At 43.1% G+C, this 14,561-nt stretch overlaps 1 protein-coding gene across 9 annotated transcripts in view; it reads left to right on the top strand.

The window, feature by feature from the left end:
- The window catches only part of CADM3 (cell adhesion molecule 3), a 656,955-nt gene that overhangs the window by 579,595 nt on the left and 62,799 nt on the right, over positions 1–14,561 (top strand). For all 9 annotated transcript variants that reach the window (XM_030187819.1, XM_030187818.1, XM_030187817.1 and 6 more), the window contains one exon: positions 12,328–12,418. In XM_030187819.1, the coding sequence (XP_030043679.1) occupies positions 12,328–12,418 (91 nt within the window). The remainder of the gene's footprint in view (positions 1–12,327; positions 12,419–14,561) is intronic.

Raw genomic sequence — 14,561 nt, 5'->3', positions numbered from 1 at the left:
CTGACTGGTTAATTTTGAATTGGCCAATGATAGGCCTGGCATTCACGCAGCCAGATATGGCCACCATACTTAACTGGTCAGCCAATGAATATTTGTGCTAGCCAGCTATGTTGTGCAACATAGCCAGTGACCGAGCTAGCCGCTAACTGGCAATATTCAGTGGGAGATATCCAGCTATCTCCCGCTCAATATCGCTGGATAGCCTGCCATTCCTAGCTGGCTAAATGGTTTTGAATATCGGGGGACTGAGGGACAATATTTAGCCAGTGGCAGTCAATATTTCTATAAATGCTGACTGCCATTGGCTGAATTAGACTCAGATATTCAGTGTCAGCCTCTAACCAGGAACCAGAGCTGAATATCTGACTACTCATACCCTGCCAGGCATTACCCATGTACTGCCAATATTCAGCAGTCCTCAGGACGCACCTAGTCAGTCGAGATTTCAGGATATCCAAAATAAATATGCATGAGAGAGTTTTTCATGTGGTGCTTCTATTGTATGCAAATAGTACCTCTTGCATATTCATTGTGGATATGAAAACCCATCAGGCTTGGTTAAGAATCCTTGGTCCACAGACTTGTAGTTCCAATTTTTGTAAGAAAAGAAGGAACTTTAAGTTGCCAGGATTTCTGGATCTTGGTCCTTCGAATCCCAGGCCAGTTCTGTACTCAAGTTGAGACCCACTGCCACAGACAAGGTGAGGGTAAAACCAGGACTGTCTTCACCCACCTTTGATGACTTAGTAATTACGGACAAAGGCTCCCGGACATGTTCATTGTACAGGTCTGGAATGGGTTCCTGGAACTCCCATATCACAGGCCCTGTTATTGTTGTATGTGTCCCCACTCACTTCCACCTAGGTGTCCCAGGCCATGCTCTTGCTGTGCCTTCCTCTCTTTCCAACCACACCCACCTGACTGTACGTGTGTGTGTTCTATCCACTGACCTCTCCTGGTATTGAAGACTGTGATATAGGAGATCCTCCATTTCCTAGTATTGTTGATAGTACTATAGCAGTGTATGTCTCACCCTCTCTCCCCTCCATCCATCTTGGTATTGCAGACCCTCTTATAACTGGGTGTAACTCCTTTTTATCCACCTATTATTACTAAGCCTGTGTGTGCATGTCTATCTCTTTGCTCCCTATGGCCTCTTGTTATTGCAGGCCTTACAAGTGCTATGTGTGTCTCTCTCTTCTCTTCTCTTCTCTTCCCTTCCCTCCATCTTCCTGCTATTGCAGGCCTTACAGGTGTTATGTGTGTCTCTTCCTTCCCTCCATCTCCCTGCTAGTGCTATCACAGACCCTGTTATTGCCTAGTGGGTATATCTGTCCCTTTCCTCTCCTCTCAACTTCTTCTGGTACTGCTGGCCCAGTTATAGCTGTGCATCATTTTTGCTCTTGACTCTTCCAGGAAGTTACTGTACACACAGTTCAGGATGTGGCATATTTACTTGATACCAGATTATTCCCAAAATGCTTCTGGGAAAATTGATAACACTCAGACACGTTGAAAGGTGACTTTTATTCTTTTAAACAAAGCTGTTATGGCTATTCACTGAGAAGAGCAAAGAGAGGGAGGTTGAGAAACCAATAAACTGTTGTATTTCCTGCTTATTTTAGATTATAAACTGCCTAGATGGTTCATCTGACGGGATAGAAAGCCCCTAATAAACTTGAAACTTAAAGAGAAGTTGACAAGGGTAGAAAGATGAGGATGAAGGAGAAAAGAGAAGCAAAGGGAATGAAAAATGGATGACTAAAGGGAAGGGATTCTGGGAGAGAGGAGGATGGAGAAAACTGGGAGAGAGTACAGATGAAACCAAGAAAGAGTGAAGTTAAAAAATGAGGGAGTGATGTATAGAAACAGAGAAAAATGTAGGCAGATAAAAAAACATGTGGCCTATCCAGTCTGCGCATCCATGCCATCTACTCTCCCTATCACTGTCTTACAGATCTTATGTACTTGTCCAAGCTCCCTTGAATTCAGATACTGTTTTCATTTCCATCACTTTCACTGGGATGCCGTTCCACAAATTCACCACCCTTTCCCAGTAATTAAACTCTGGAATTTGTTGCCAGAGAATGTGGTAAAAGCAGTTAGGGTAGCTTAGCAGGGTTTAAAAAAGGTTTGGATAATTTCCTAAACAAAAAGTCCATAAGCCATTATTGAGATGGACTTTGGAAAATCCACTGCTTATTTCTAGGATAAGCAGCATAAAATCTGTTTTACCGTTCAGGGATCTTTTGGCCACTGTTGAAAACAGGATGCTGGGCTTGATGGACCTTTGGTTTGTCCCAGTAAGTCAATGCTTATGTTCGTAAATATTTTCTTATGTTACTTCTGAGTCTATCCTCTTTCACCTTTATTCTATGCCCCCTTGTTCTAGAACTTCCTGTCAGTTGAAAGAGACTCACTTCCTGTGCATTTATACTGTGTAAATATTTAAATGGCTCTATCATATTTCCCCTCTCCTGCCTTTCTTCCAAGTATACATATTGAGATCTTTAAGTCTGTCTCCATACATTTTATGACGAAGACCAGTGACCATTTTGGTAGCCACCCTCTGGACCAACTCCATCCTGTTTATATCTTTTTGAAGGTTTGGTGTCCAGAATTGTACACAATATTCTAAATGAGGCCTCATCAGGGTCTTATACAGGGTCATCATCACCTCCTTTTTTCTACTGGCCATTTCTTTCGCTATGTACCCAAGTATCCTTCTAGATTTCGTTGCCGCCTTTTCTACATATGATCACACCCGTCAAGCTCATTTTTCATGCACAAAAGTTCTTCACCCCTTAAACTGGCTCAAGAACCAAAAACCTTGCAGCATACCACTGGTAACATCCTTTTCCTCAGATTGAGCTCCATTTACCATTACCCTCTGTTGCCTTACACTCAACCTGTTCTTAAACCAGTCAGTCACTTTAGGGCCCATACCAAGGACACTCAGTTTATTTATTAGTCGTCTATGTAGAAACATGTCAAAGGCTTTGCTAAAATCTAAATACACCACATCTAGCTCTGTCCCTCGATCCAACTCTCTGGTCACCCAGTCAAAGAAATTAATCAGATTTGTATGACAAGACCTGCCTCTAGTGAAACCATGTTGCCTCAGGTCCTGTAATCCATTGGATTCCAAAAACTTTTACTATTCTCTGTTTTAAAAGCATTTCCATTAATTTACTTACCACAGAAGTCAGACTTATAGCCTGTAGTGCAGGAGTAGCCTAGTGGTTAGTGCAGCGGACTTTGATCCTGGGAAACTGGGTCTGATTCTCACTGCAGTTCCTTGTGACTCTGGGCAAGTCACTTAACCCTCCATTGCCCAACTGCTTTGAATGTAGTTGCAAAAACCATATAAAGGCGGTATATCAAGTCCCAGTCCCATTCCTTTTCCCAACCTCTTTCTTACTTCTGCTTTTGCAGAGGGGAGCACATTACTACTACTACTACTACTTGACATTTCTAAAGCACTACTAGGGTTACGCAGCGCTGTACAATTTAACATAGAAGGACAGTCTCTGCTCAAAGGAGCTTACACATCTGCTCCAGACTCTAGAGAAGCACTGAAAATGTCAGCCAGCAGAACCACTAGAACTTCCCTAAGTTCCTTCAGTACCTTCGGATGTATGCCATCCAGTCCCATTGCTTTGTTCACCTTTAGTTTAGCCAGCTGCTCACAAACACAGTCGTCTGAAAATCTTCAGGGACTACCACCTCTCTATTCCTATTTGTATTCATCTTCTGTGGTCCTGATGCCAGTGGCGTTGCCAAGGGTGGGCTGGGGTGGGCCCAGGCCCACCCACTTTAGGTTCAGGCCCACCAAGTAGCAGCACACCTATAATGTGGCTGGCAGGGACCCCAAGCCCCACCAGCCAAAACTCCCAACAACTGTTTGCTGCCGGTGAAAATCTGCTATTTAAAATGTATATGAGGGAGAGGGGATGTTTGAAAGACCATATGGCTTGCAGGCGAGAAAGGGAGAGACCAAATCACTTGTAGGACAAGGCGGAGTTTTGCCCACCCACCTTGGGTCCAGGCCCACCCAAACTTGGGTGTCTGGCTACGCCCCTGCCTGATGCAGGCTCTTCAGCTGTGAACACCAGGCTAGAGGGGGAGGGTGGACTTGGGATTGGAGCAGGGAGGAGGATGGGGATATAAAGGAGGGTGAAGAGGAAGGGGAGGAATGGCAGACTGGGAAGACATGAGAGTTGTCACATTTCCAGTCCATCAAGGGACTTCCAACCAAGGTGAGATTTTGGAAAGAGTAATGAATATGCAAACACTATCAATTTGTATGCAAATGCATGACATTCCTATGCAAAGGATACACATTGTTTGCAAATTAGTCTAATGTGTATGCCAGCCTGTTTTGGATGATCTCTGCAGATTTCTAACCTTGATGGGAACTGATTGACTGTAATCAGTAGAGGGAAGAGAGAAGAGACAGGGAAACAGGTTCAGTGTGGTGGTAACAAAGTGAGATCTAATCCCAGCTTTGCTGTTATGTCTGGGGCACTTGCAGAAAGCCTCAAGGTAGAGCCTGCACTCTATCACAAAATTAGCACTACAAAAATACTGCGGCATGCTATTATCAATGAGCATGCAAATTACTGATGCTTTAAAATTATTAAATTCCCTTATATGGTAGACTCGGAACATTCCAGGATGCACCGTGCAGGCTAGGGTGTCACCATTTTGTGTTTATGTCTTGATGTACCACCTTTCATGACATTTTGAAGATGATAGTACCAGAGGCAAGAACAAGTGGGCATCACTTCTGCCTCATTTAAGGTACAGGGTCTGGGGGAGGGAACTAGGCAAGGGGTCACAGGGTGGGTGGGTCACCAGGGAATTCTTTGGAAGTGGGAAGAGGAATGGAAGGCACTAGAATACTGTGCAATATTTTTTTTAATATTAGGGAAGAGGGGGTGAGATCAGATTGGGTTGTGGGGGCCACTAGACTGCCAGAGATCATTGCAGAAAGCAGTCCAGGGCAGGATGGTCAGGTTGAAGGGAGAGAGAGGGTGCTACTAGACACTCACTCCTGTCAACTTACCTTTCTGTCTTGTCTCAGACCTGGCGAAAAATTTATTGTGCACAACGCGTGTGATAATTTCTTTTATTGCATGGCTGCAGAATTGTTAATGACCATATTACCATATATTTTAAAGCATTTTAATGTGGTATGTAGTAATGGAGAACCCTCCCCAAACAGCTGAGCCACCGATGAGGTAACACCCACACTGAAACCATTTCTGCATTGCTTGGCCAGCAAAACCCATGGTAAAGTGACATTTCAAGTGCTGTACTGCTTTCTGTACAGGCCTTCCTGTGACCTCAGAGCAGGTCACTTTAGCTCTCCATGCCCAAGTTCTAGCCCCAGCTCGGCCACTGACTTTCTGGGAGGCCTAGTCACTTTGAAAACAAATTTCAAAAGATGTTGCCTGGTTAAATAAACAGTTACCCAGTTAAAATTGGAGGCTTAAAATTGCTTGCTTCAGTTTGCAGGAAAAAACACCTGTGGTGTAAAATAGAGAGAGTAATTTAATCTTCACCAAAAATGGATAAAGTTGGGGGAGGGTGCATCTGGCAAATAAGTGTGTTTATGGGATTTACAGAGTGCACGTTGTGCCTGCTAGAAGTTCCATTTGAAAACTGGCTGGTAGATCCCTGATACAGAGTGTCCATGAGCCTGCAAGCTCCATGTAAATTTTGATGATCGCCCCCTTTATCAACCTGTACCTCAGTTCTAATTCTGGCTCTGCTTTCAACTATGTGTGTGACCCTGAAGTGAGTCACTTTAGCTTCCTGTGCGTCAGTTCTAATCCTGGCTCTGCCACTGAGTCTTGGGGTGTCATGTTGTTATCTCACTATTTGGATTCACAATAGGAGTTCTCCGAGGCCGTGTTTAGAATGGGTGAGAAAACCACATGCAGCTATTGGAGTTTCACATTGATATATGGAGTTTTTCCCACATGAGTCTCTGTGCAGAAGTAGCTCGTTAAGACTATGTAGATACTTCACACCTGGGCAACCTTTCAGGCATATTTTCAGCCAGGAATTACTTGGGGATTGTCTGATTAGAAGTCACCAGGTAACTTGCTAAACGATTTATCAATAAATGTATCCTTTTATTTCCCTGTCTTAATTATAATCCCAGCCCTACCACTGGCTGTGTATGATGTTGGAATGTGTCACTTTAAGTACCATTGCCTCTTGGCCACTGTCAGATGACCGAAGTAACAGTTGGCTCAAGATGTCCTGTAATCATTAGATACTCGTAGCCTGTGGTACCCAAGCGATTTAAGTGGTCAGAAGAGGCTCCTGGCTGTTTAAACCGATTGTAGAGGGCTATCCGCTGAAATTGAATGCTATTTAACCAATTATTGCCCCTGAATATCAGCAGACTGCCATGCTGAAAGCCAGCTATTTTGTGTGGTGGGGGGGGGGGGTCCAGGGCAGAGTCAGCTGATATTTAGTACATAACTGTCCAAGTTAAGCGGCCAAATAGTTCTGCGTAAAACACAGTCCTATCTTTATACGATGTCACTTAGGTGCTTAACACTATTCCCTGTAAACTGAGCGGAAGCCCAGCCAATGGGGGATGCTGTTTCACCCTCACATTTTCAATACTGAAGCAGCGCCACTCACTGGCAGCAATACAGTTGGAGGACTTCCGCTCAGCTTAAAGGGAACAGTGGAATATTGCACTTAATTGCATAAGAGATAGCCGGCCACAGAAACCTGGATATTCATTGCCAGTGCCCAGACATGGCCCGGCATTGAATATCCGGACAGAACTCTCACCACCACCGGCTGAATATATACCCCACTCCTTTTATGGAAGAAACCCCAAGAGGAGTGACCTAATGGTTAGTGCAGCAGGCTTTGATCCTGGTGACCTGGGTTCGATTCCCACTGCAGCTTCTTGTGACCTTGGGCAAGTAACAACCCTCCATTGCCTCAGGTACAAAACCTTAGATTGTGAGCCCTCTAGGGACAGAGAAAGTACCTGCATATAATGTGTACAGTGCTGCGTATGTCTGGTAGCGCTATACAAATGATTAGTAGTAGTATCCTTGTGACTTCTACATCTCCTCCTCTATCTGCAAAGCACACGCATGAATTTGCCAATTCTTGAAACCCATGTAATTAGCATTAAGCTTTTCATTGTGCTGGTGAACAACCTGCCAAAGAATATCATTTGCCCACCAGCAGGATCAATCAGCCCCAGGCTATGCGAGCAAGAGCAGATGTTTCATGCCCTGCTGCAATTTCACAATAATTATAGTAGGAGTTATCCTGCTGCCCATTGAGACTTCCTCCCAGGCCATTCATTGCTGCTGGCAGCAGGCAGAGTTTCCGCCCCCTGAGGTGGCTGCACAGAAAGGTCTGAAGCAACAATACAAAACAAAAAAATACAGGAAAACAAGGTGATACCTTTTTTTTATTGGACTAACAATACATTTTTGGACAAGCTTTTGAAGGTAGAACCTTCTTCTACAGCTATCACCTTATTTTCCTTTCTTTTGTTTGGTTTTATTTCTATTTATTACCTTTAAAGTGGACTAACACAGCAACAGCACTACTTTTATTGACCGGGCAGGAGATTGCTCTCATGGTTGATGCTGTAATGTTTGTATCTTGTCTCTTCACTGGAGACCTGGGGAGCCATAGGAATGTTTAGTGATGCAGCAGCCTGATGAGTTAGGCCTGTTTTCCCTCATAGCCCTGGCTTTCTGCTAGAAATAAAAAGGGCTGACTGGCAGAGATTTCGGCATTGATTGATAGTGAATGTCCATCTGAGAGAAATGTACCATATTTTATGCATATAGGGGAAAAGTCTAAAACTGGTGATCAAAATTCAGTGCTGAAAAGAATTGGCGCTGAATGGCATTCTATAACAGGCATTCCGGGATCGACGCCCTTTACAGAATAGTGCATAGTGCTGGGATTTGCACTTAACTTTAGGCGCGAGGAGTTACACCAGCAGAAACCAGGTTTAAATCCCGGTGCACAAGTAGGGGGCGGATATCCTGGAATCCTGTAACACTGTGTGCATTTTAAAGGACCTCCCCTGGCCCGCCCAAGCCCCTCCCATGGCTACACCCCTTTTGCAGATCCTCACGGAACACGTACATGCTGTTCAATAAATGGGCACTTAGATGTGTTTTCACTCAGAATTGCCATTTCTGTCTTATTTTTGGCACCTTACATCTGTTGGAATGCTTTTTTTTTACACCAAATATTCAGTGTGGAATTTGCACCTAATGTTCAGCACTATATAGAGAATTTCCTCCATAACCTGCCCATGCATATAGGGTTAGATTCTACATATGGCACCTAAACAATCGATGCCAATAAAACCCCCATATAAGCGGTATTCTAACATTTGGCACAGTTTATACAATTTTTAAAAATGTAATCATAAGTTTATTACAACTATTACACAAGCAAATTACACCTGTGAAAAGAAAAACAGAGCGGAAAGGAAAAACAGCACATACTGTTCGAAATATAAGATTTCAAACATTAAATTAGGAAAATACTCTTCATCAGAGGACAAAATAGTGGAGCAGAGTTATTAAACTAATATAGGAGATACATAAAAAGAATAAATAAGTGGAATAGGCCATACATGAAATCCTACCACTCTTGCTTCACTTGTTCTTGTTCTGAACTATGGAGATCCGTTTCATGTCCAAAAAAGACTTCAACTGAGATGGATCATAAAAAACATATTTAACACCAAGTTATTTATTTCTTGTATTTGTTACATTTGTATCCCACATTTTCCCACCTATTTGCAGGCTCAATGTGGCTTGCATAGTACCGTAAAGGCGTTCGCCAATTCCTGGTATGAACAAATACAGTAATGTTGTGATAGAATAAGGTTCGTGTGTACAGACACATTAGGGAATCGTAGAGAGGCTATGATAATAAAAATAAGCACCAATATCCTTAACTTGTTGTCTAAGTACCAAGAAACCTTTATGCCTTTCTTGTGCCTTTTTAGCAACACCACCACACAAAAAGATCTTTAGATTTCTTAAACTATAGTTACATCAGAGCCTGCAGATCCTATTCATATACAAACATCACTAACACGGTTGATCTATCAATCAGCTCAGTTGTTTCTCAAGAAAAGCAGTCAAATCATTTTCTACTTCCAGGTTATTCAGAGCTTCATTCTGAACAAGATTACCCATTACTCGGGTTATTTTTAGAGGAATCAGAGGAAAGATAATAAACCTTAGTCAAAGGTGGCATATGATCTGAAGAGTATTTCATAACTTCATATAAGTATTTTTTTTAAAGGCATCTCCCGGAGTAAGGACCAAAAATTTGGAATGTTCAGTATATGCAAGCTGAACCCGCGATTAAAGTTTTCAAAATATTCCAACCTTCTGTGAATTAATAAATTATCGTGAATCAGTGTAGAAGTAACCTCCTGAACTGTTTCTACTTCTTCTTTAACATGTTGAATCTGTGTTGAAAAATCCATTTTTGCAGTTTCAATGTTCTCCGATAAGGTGTCAATTTTACTTACAAGTGATGACAATTCAGTTGTGTTCTTGAACATCAGAGACTCCAAAACCCTCCAAACGCCTTCCAGCATTACTCAATTCAAGGGAACTGGAGACCCGGCAGCACTATCAAATGGGGCTCTTTCCGTAGACGTCACCACTGCAGCTACGTTCTTCACTTCTGCCGAGCATGGGGATGGGAAGCAAAACAGAGGAGACAACAATAGATCTAGGCCCAAGCCTTCCAATACTCCGCTAATGGGCTCCCTAACTCCGATCACAGTAGGTAGGCTGGTAGCGTACCTCTTGATGGACTGCTGCAAAGGGATGGACACTCAGCCAGCAGAGGAGCTCGGCTTCACCATTCCCTTATGTTTGGTATGGGGCATCTTGGTCAGCCACAAAACTCCAAGAGAGAAACACGTCCACTCATATAGCCATCTTGACACCATCTCCAAGTGAATTCCACGGTTTATAGAATTAATGCTTAAGTGGAAAAGTCACCATTATTCTACAATTATATGCTGAACACCACGCCCTACAAAAAGCCCATGACCCTTCCATTTCTGCACCCCCTGTTTTGGACTGTGCAAAAATTTTAGGTGCAGAACCTGCTCCTAAATTTATTCACATTAGTCCCAAATAAATCTAATTAGTGCTAATAATTGCTTGTTAAAAAGCCAATTATTGGCACTAATTGGCTTGTTAGTCTATTAAATTGTGTGCGCAAATCTGGGCCAGACCTAAATTTACATGCACAATTTTTGGCAACCTTTACAGAATCAGGGGGATAACACACACGTGCATATAAAGCTCACAAATTTGAATCTGTGTAAAAATTAACTCGTATGACACACTCACACATGTAACTCTCACTATACCAGTTTATGTTTCTATGACACATTAATTGCAAAACTAGTGCATTTGTTTTAAATGGCTTTTCTTTTTAGGTTATTGCAGGCATTAGTGATGCCTGCAAAAAAACCTAAAAAGAAAAAGCTTTAAAAACTAATGTGCTAACTTTGCAAATAGCACATCTTTGTAAAAGTACAGCAGTTAGCGTGCTCACACATGCATGCAGGTACCCTGGGTTAACTCTGGAACCCTTTAAGCACGGATCCAGATTTGCAGCTAGGGTTTTTGGGTAGACACTGCTTACTGTCTGATTCCCTGAAGCTCCCAGTCCAGGAACCACGCAGCAAACCAGGAGGTTAAGGATAACCGGAACTTTATTGAACTGTAGCAAAATAGCAACGCTGTAGCAATACTCTTCTTTAGCACAGTCAGTAGAGAGATAGCCCATGTAACTCCAAATCTCAGACATCAATGGACACTTCCTTTCTGCACCCAGAGTGGTTTCTCATTCAAGGCTATACACTTGGGCACAGCCATGCGATGCCTATCCTGCAGCCAGATGGAACACCAGGGCTAATTCCTCCTCCTGGTAGGATCGTTAAGAGGCTGGGTTTGGACCCCTTATGTGGCTATCTTCATCCGTGGGTATTACCATATGGTTACACCCGGCTATGGACAGAGTGCATCCTGACCTGAGCCCTGGTTATGGGCCAGACTTTCCAATCCGCCCGAGTTCTGGCTCCTTCACCAGCTTCTATGAACTTGATTGCCACTGCTCCCCTCTTGGATCAACTTAACTGGTGGTTTAGGATCCTCCATAATCTACTAAGCGGCAGGAAGCTTGTAACAGTTCAGGGTCTAGGCAACCAAGGACAATTTCCCGCATTTACTCTGCCTATTTATTATCTACCAAACTCCTCCCCACTCTGGGGCTGTGCAAATCAGGGCACTCATTTATTGGAAATGATCTCACAACTCTCCCTGGGCTGGGCTCCCTCCCACCCAGGTCCTCTGTCAATGAAATCCATTCTAAATGCACATGTTATCTCCCAGGTTCTATATATGGTGCTGATATTTGGGCACCGATCCAAGATGTGTGCCCAACTAAATTGGTTCACAAGCCAATTAGTGCCAATAATTGGGCACTAATTGGCACCAAATTTAGATTTGCACGCACATACTATAACAATATGCACCCAAATCCCATGGAGCACAATTTAAAAGGGGGTGTGGCCATGGGGTGCATGGGCGTATCAGGGGTAAAATTTGCACGCCAGTGTTATAGAATGCCAGGGATGTGCACTCATATTGAGCACTGTGAATTACACCTGGTTTCAGCAGGTATAAGTTTCAGCACCCAAATTTGGGCATCAAAAGCTGCACTCAATGCTGTTTTGTAATGGCTGCTCATCTTTGAGGGACCAATTTTTTTTGTGGTGCCAATTTTGGAGCAGCATTTACTGAATCTAGCCTTATATATGTGAAAATACGGTACTTACCATTATATGGCAAAATATGTGTTTAAATGTATCCTGAAAAAGTGTTGTATCTTTATTTTTTAAGCCATTATCCCCTCCCCTCCCCTCACCCACCCATGCTCCATCCAAGCAGATGGCTCTATCCCCAGTTGCCTGTTCTGTTGGCTTCTGGTCCGGTTTTGTCACCTTTAGCCAGGGTCTATACCCTGATTCTGGCTAGGAGTGTCACTGTGAATCAGCAACCAGGGCACCAGTCCTCCTCCTGAGGGTATGTGAGTGTAGCATCACCAGCCCCAGAAGCAGAAACTAGATTCAGAAATTGAATCCTTGAACTCCTACATGGCAATACTGCCACAGTGTAAACATATGTGTCTGAGGAAACAGCAAACTAACCTTAGTTCTGGCAGACAAATCCCTTTGCTCTATAAAGGACTTAAGTTGTCTTCTGTTTATAGATAGTCCCACAGCAAGGATTGATGCCTACCCACAGATTCCCAGGGAAGGAGAAAAGCTTCGTCTCCAGTGTGATGGAACAGGGAATCCCAGGTAAGAGGCACCAGCAAGCAGTATGAAATTATGGGGAGTCAATGGTTAGTTGTTTTTTTTTGGGGGGGGGGGGAGGAGACAAGAGTAGGGAAGGGGGTAGGGGGATGTAGACTGGGAGGTGGTATTGGTTTGGAGGGTGCACCGATGGAACAACAGTACAACTCATGTAGAAATATATATATAATCAATGCAGAGCTGTTGGGCATTTTTGGAAAGTTTATAGGGAGAGAGGAATAGGGAAGGGAAGAATTGGGGAGGGAAAGGTAGCACTGAAGTTACAACATGGTGTAATTAATGGTTATTTTTGTAATGAACCATTATTGGATGTTATACGTAAATTGAGATGCAGGTTCTGCAACTTTGCTTGCAGTGAACTTAATAAAAAAATTATTAATAACAATAAAGAGGCACCATGAATTTTAATTTTTTCACTCTTTTCACACTTTCCAGCTCCCTTTATTCCTGAATAAACTCCTCATTATAAGACACATCACATAGACTAGCTATTTGGATCTAAGGTTAGTCCCATAGCTCACCCACTCAGTTAGGGTAAAGGCCTGGGACCCCTGTGTGGGAGGTTGTAGCTGTCAGGAAAGCTATGTGGGAGGTAGCAGGGGACACTAACACTTCTGAGAGCTAGTTATATAATTTTCTGAGTGCTGGGAACGAGATCAAGTACCCAGTGACTGAGTAGATATGTTCATTTGCATATGATTTGAATAGGTGGGTAAGGCATGGACATTCTCTACAAATAATATCAGAAGAGAGAAAAACCATTGTTAGGCCCAAAGGGGCAAGATCTGTTCTTCCCAGGACCTGCTAGGGCAAATGGGACATAGACTGTTGGAGAATTGCAAACTCACCCTGACCTTAAGGGGAGAGACAAATCGGGACCCTGTAGTTGGTGGGAGTACAGAGTTGAAAACTGTTCTCTTCCTTACAGAAAGTGAGAGAGCCTTTAGCTACAAATAATTAGTGATTGCTGTAGAGGATTGTGGTGTGGGTGGTTCTTTCCTTGGACTATTGATTGTTGTGGAGGATCATGAATGGATCTCTTCATGGATTGTTAATTATAGTAGAGGATCATGGATGAATGTTTATATTGGTTACTATAAAAGTCTTCACAGATACTTGGCCCACACTTTCAAATGGGTAGTGTGATGAAAGGACTATTCACTTTTCATGGACACAGTGCACATTTTCACGTGGGTGATGTGAAAAAGTCTTCACGGACACTCGGTCCACACTTTTGGGTGGGCAGTGCATGACACAGTCATACCTTCACAACCCCCAGCCTCTCTCACCCTTTCATCATAAGGCAGTCAACCCCTCACAAATCACATGTGCTTCCTCCCACCTTATTATAAAACCACAGTGGTACAGCACTACAGCCACACAAAAACTTTTTCTGTGGAGCAAGATGTAGTCAAAAGATGCTGCAATAGAGAATGACACGGGGACCTGCAGTAACCGCAGGGATGGGGATGGGGACAGAGCCCATGGTGACAGGGCGGGGATGGGGACAGATCCCATGGAGCAAGGATGGAGACAGAGCCCATGAGGATGAGGACAAACTTTGTCCCTGTGTCACTTTCTACTTTGAAGCCTGTTAATGAACTGGACTGTTATTTATGTTTGATTGATGCAAACGACAATATTTTTATATTTTGGAAAAACAAGCAAACATGCTGGCCAAAGCTAGCAAAATTTGCATGGGGGAATCCTGTACATCCTGCTACCGGCACATCTTCTATTGCAGGAGGGATTGTGGAAGACAGGAGAGCTAGACTGAATCCTGAGATTGTTGATGACTTCTTATTCATTCACAGATTTAAAAATGCTTTATGTGGCATATTTCTCAACTCTAGGGCATACAGAATGGGTTGTATTTTGTACCCCTGGACATTTTAACAGGGTGGATTAGGATTCCTTTGGGTAGTAGAAGTCAGCTATTGTTGGGGTTGGAAGGGTAGAGGGTGGTGGTGGTGGGAGGGTTTATTGTAGTTGTTCATTGTTATTATTGTTTTCTATTTCTAATTTATACACAACAGTTGCACAGCATATTGTTCCTTTTTATACTTTAATAAAAAGATTTAACTATAAAATCATAAGTATATGAGGCTTCTGCAGATGAGAACAGAGC

Source organism: Microcaecilia unicolor, chromosome 14 (genome assembly GCF_901765095.1).
Source record: "Microcaecilia unicolor chromosome 14, aMicUni1.1, whole genome shotgun sequence".
NCBI classification, from domain to species: Eukaryota; Metazoa; Chordata; class Amphibia; order Gymnophiona; family Siphonopidae; genus Microcaecilia; species Microcaecilia unicolor.
The sequence above is the reverse complement of the archived record's forward strand: the minus strand, read 5'-3'. Positions and strand labels throughout refer to the sequence as shown.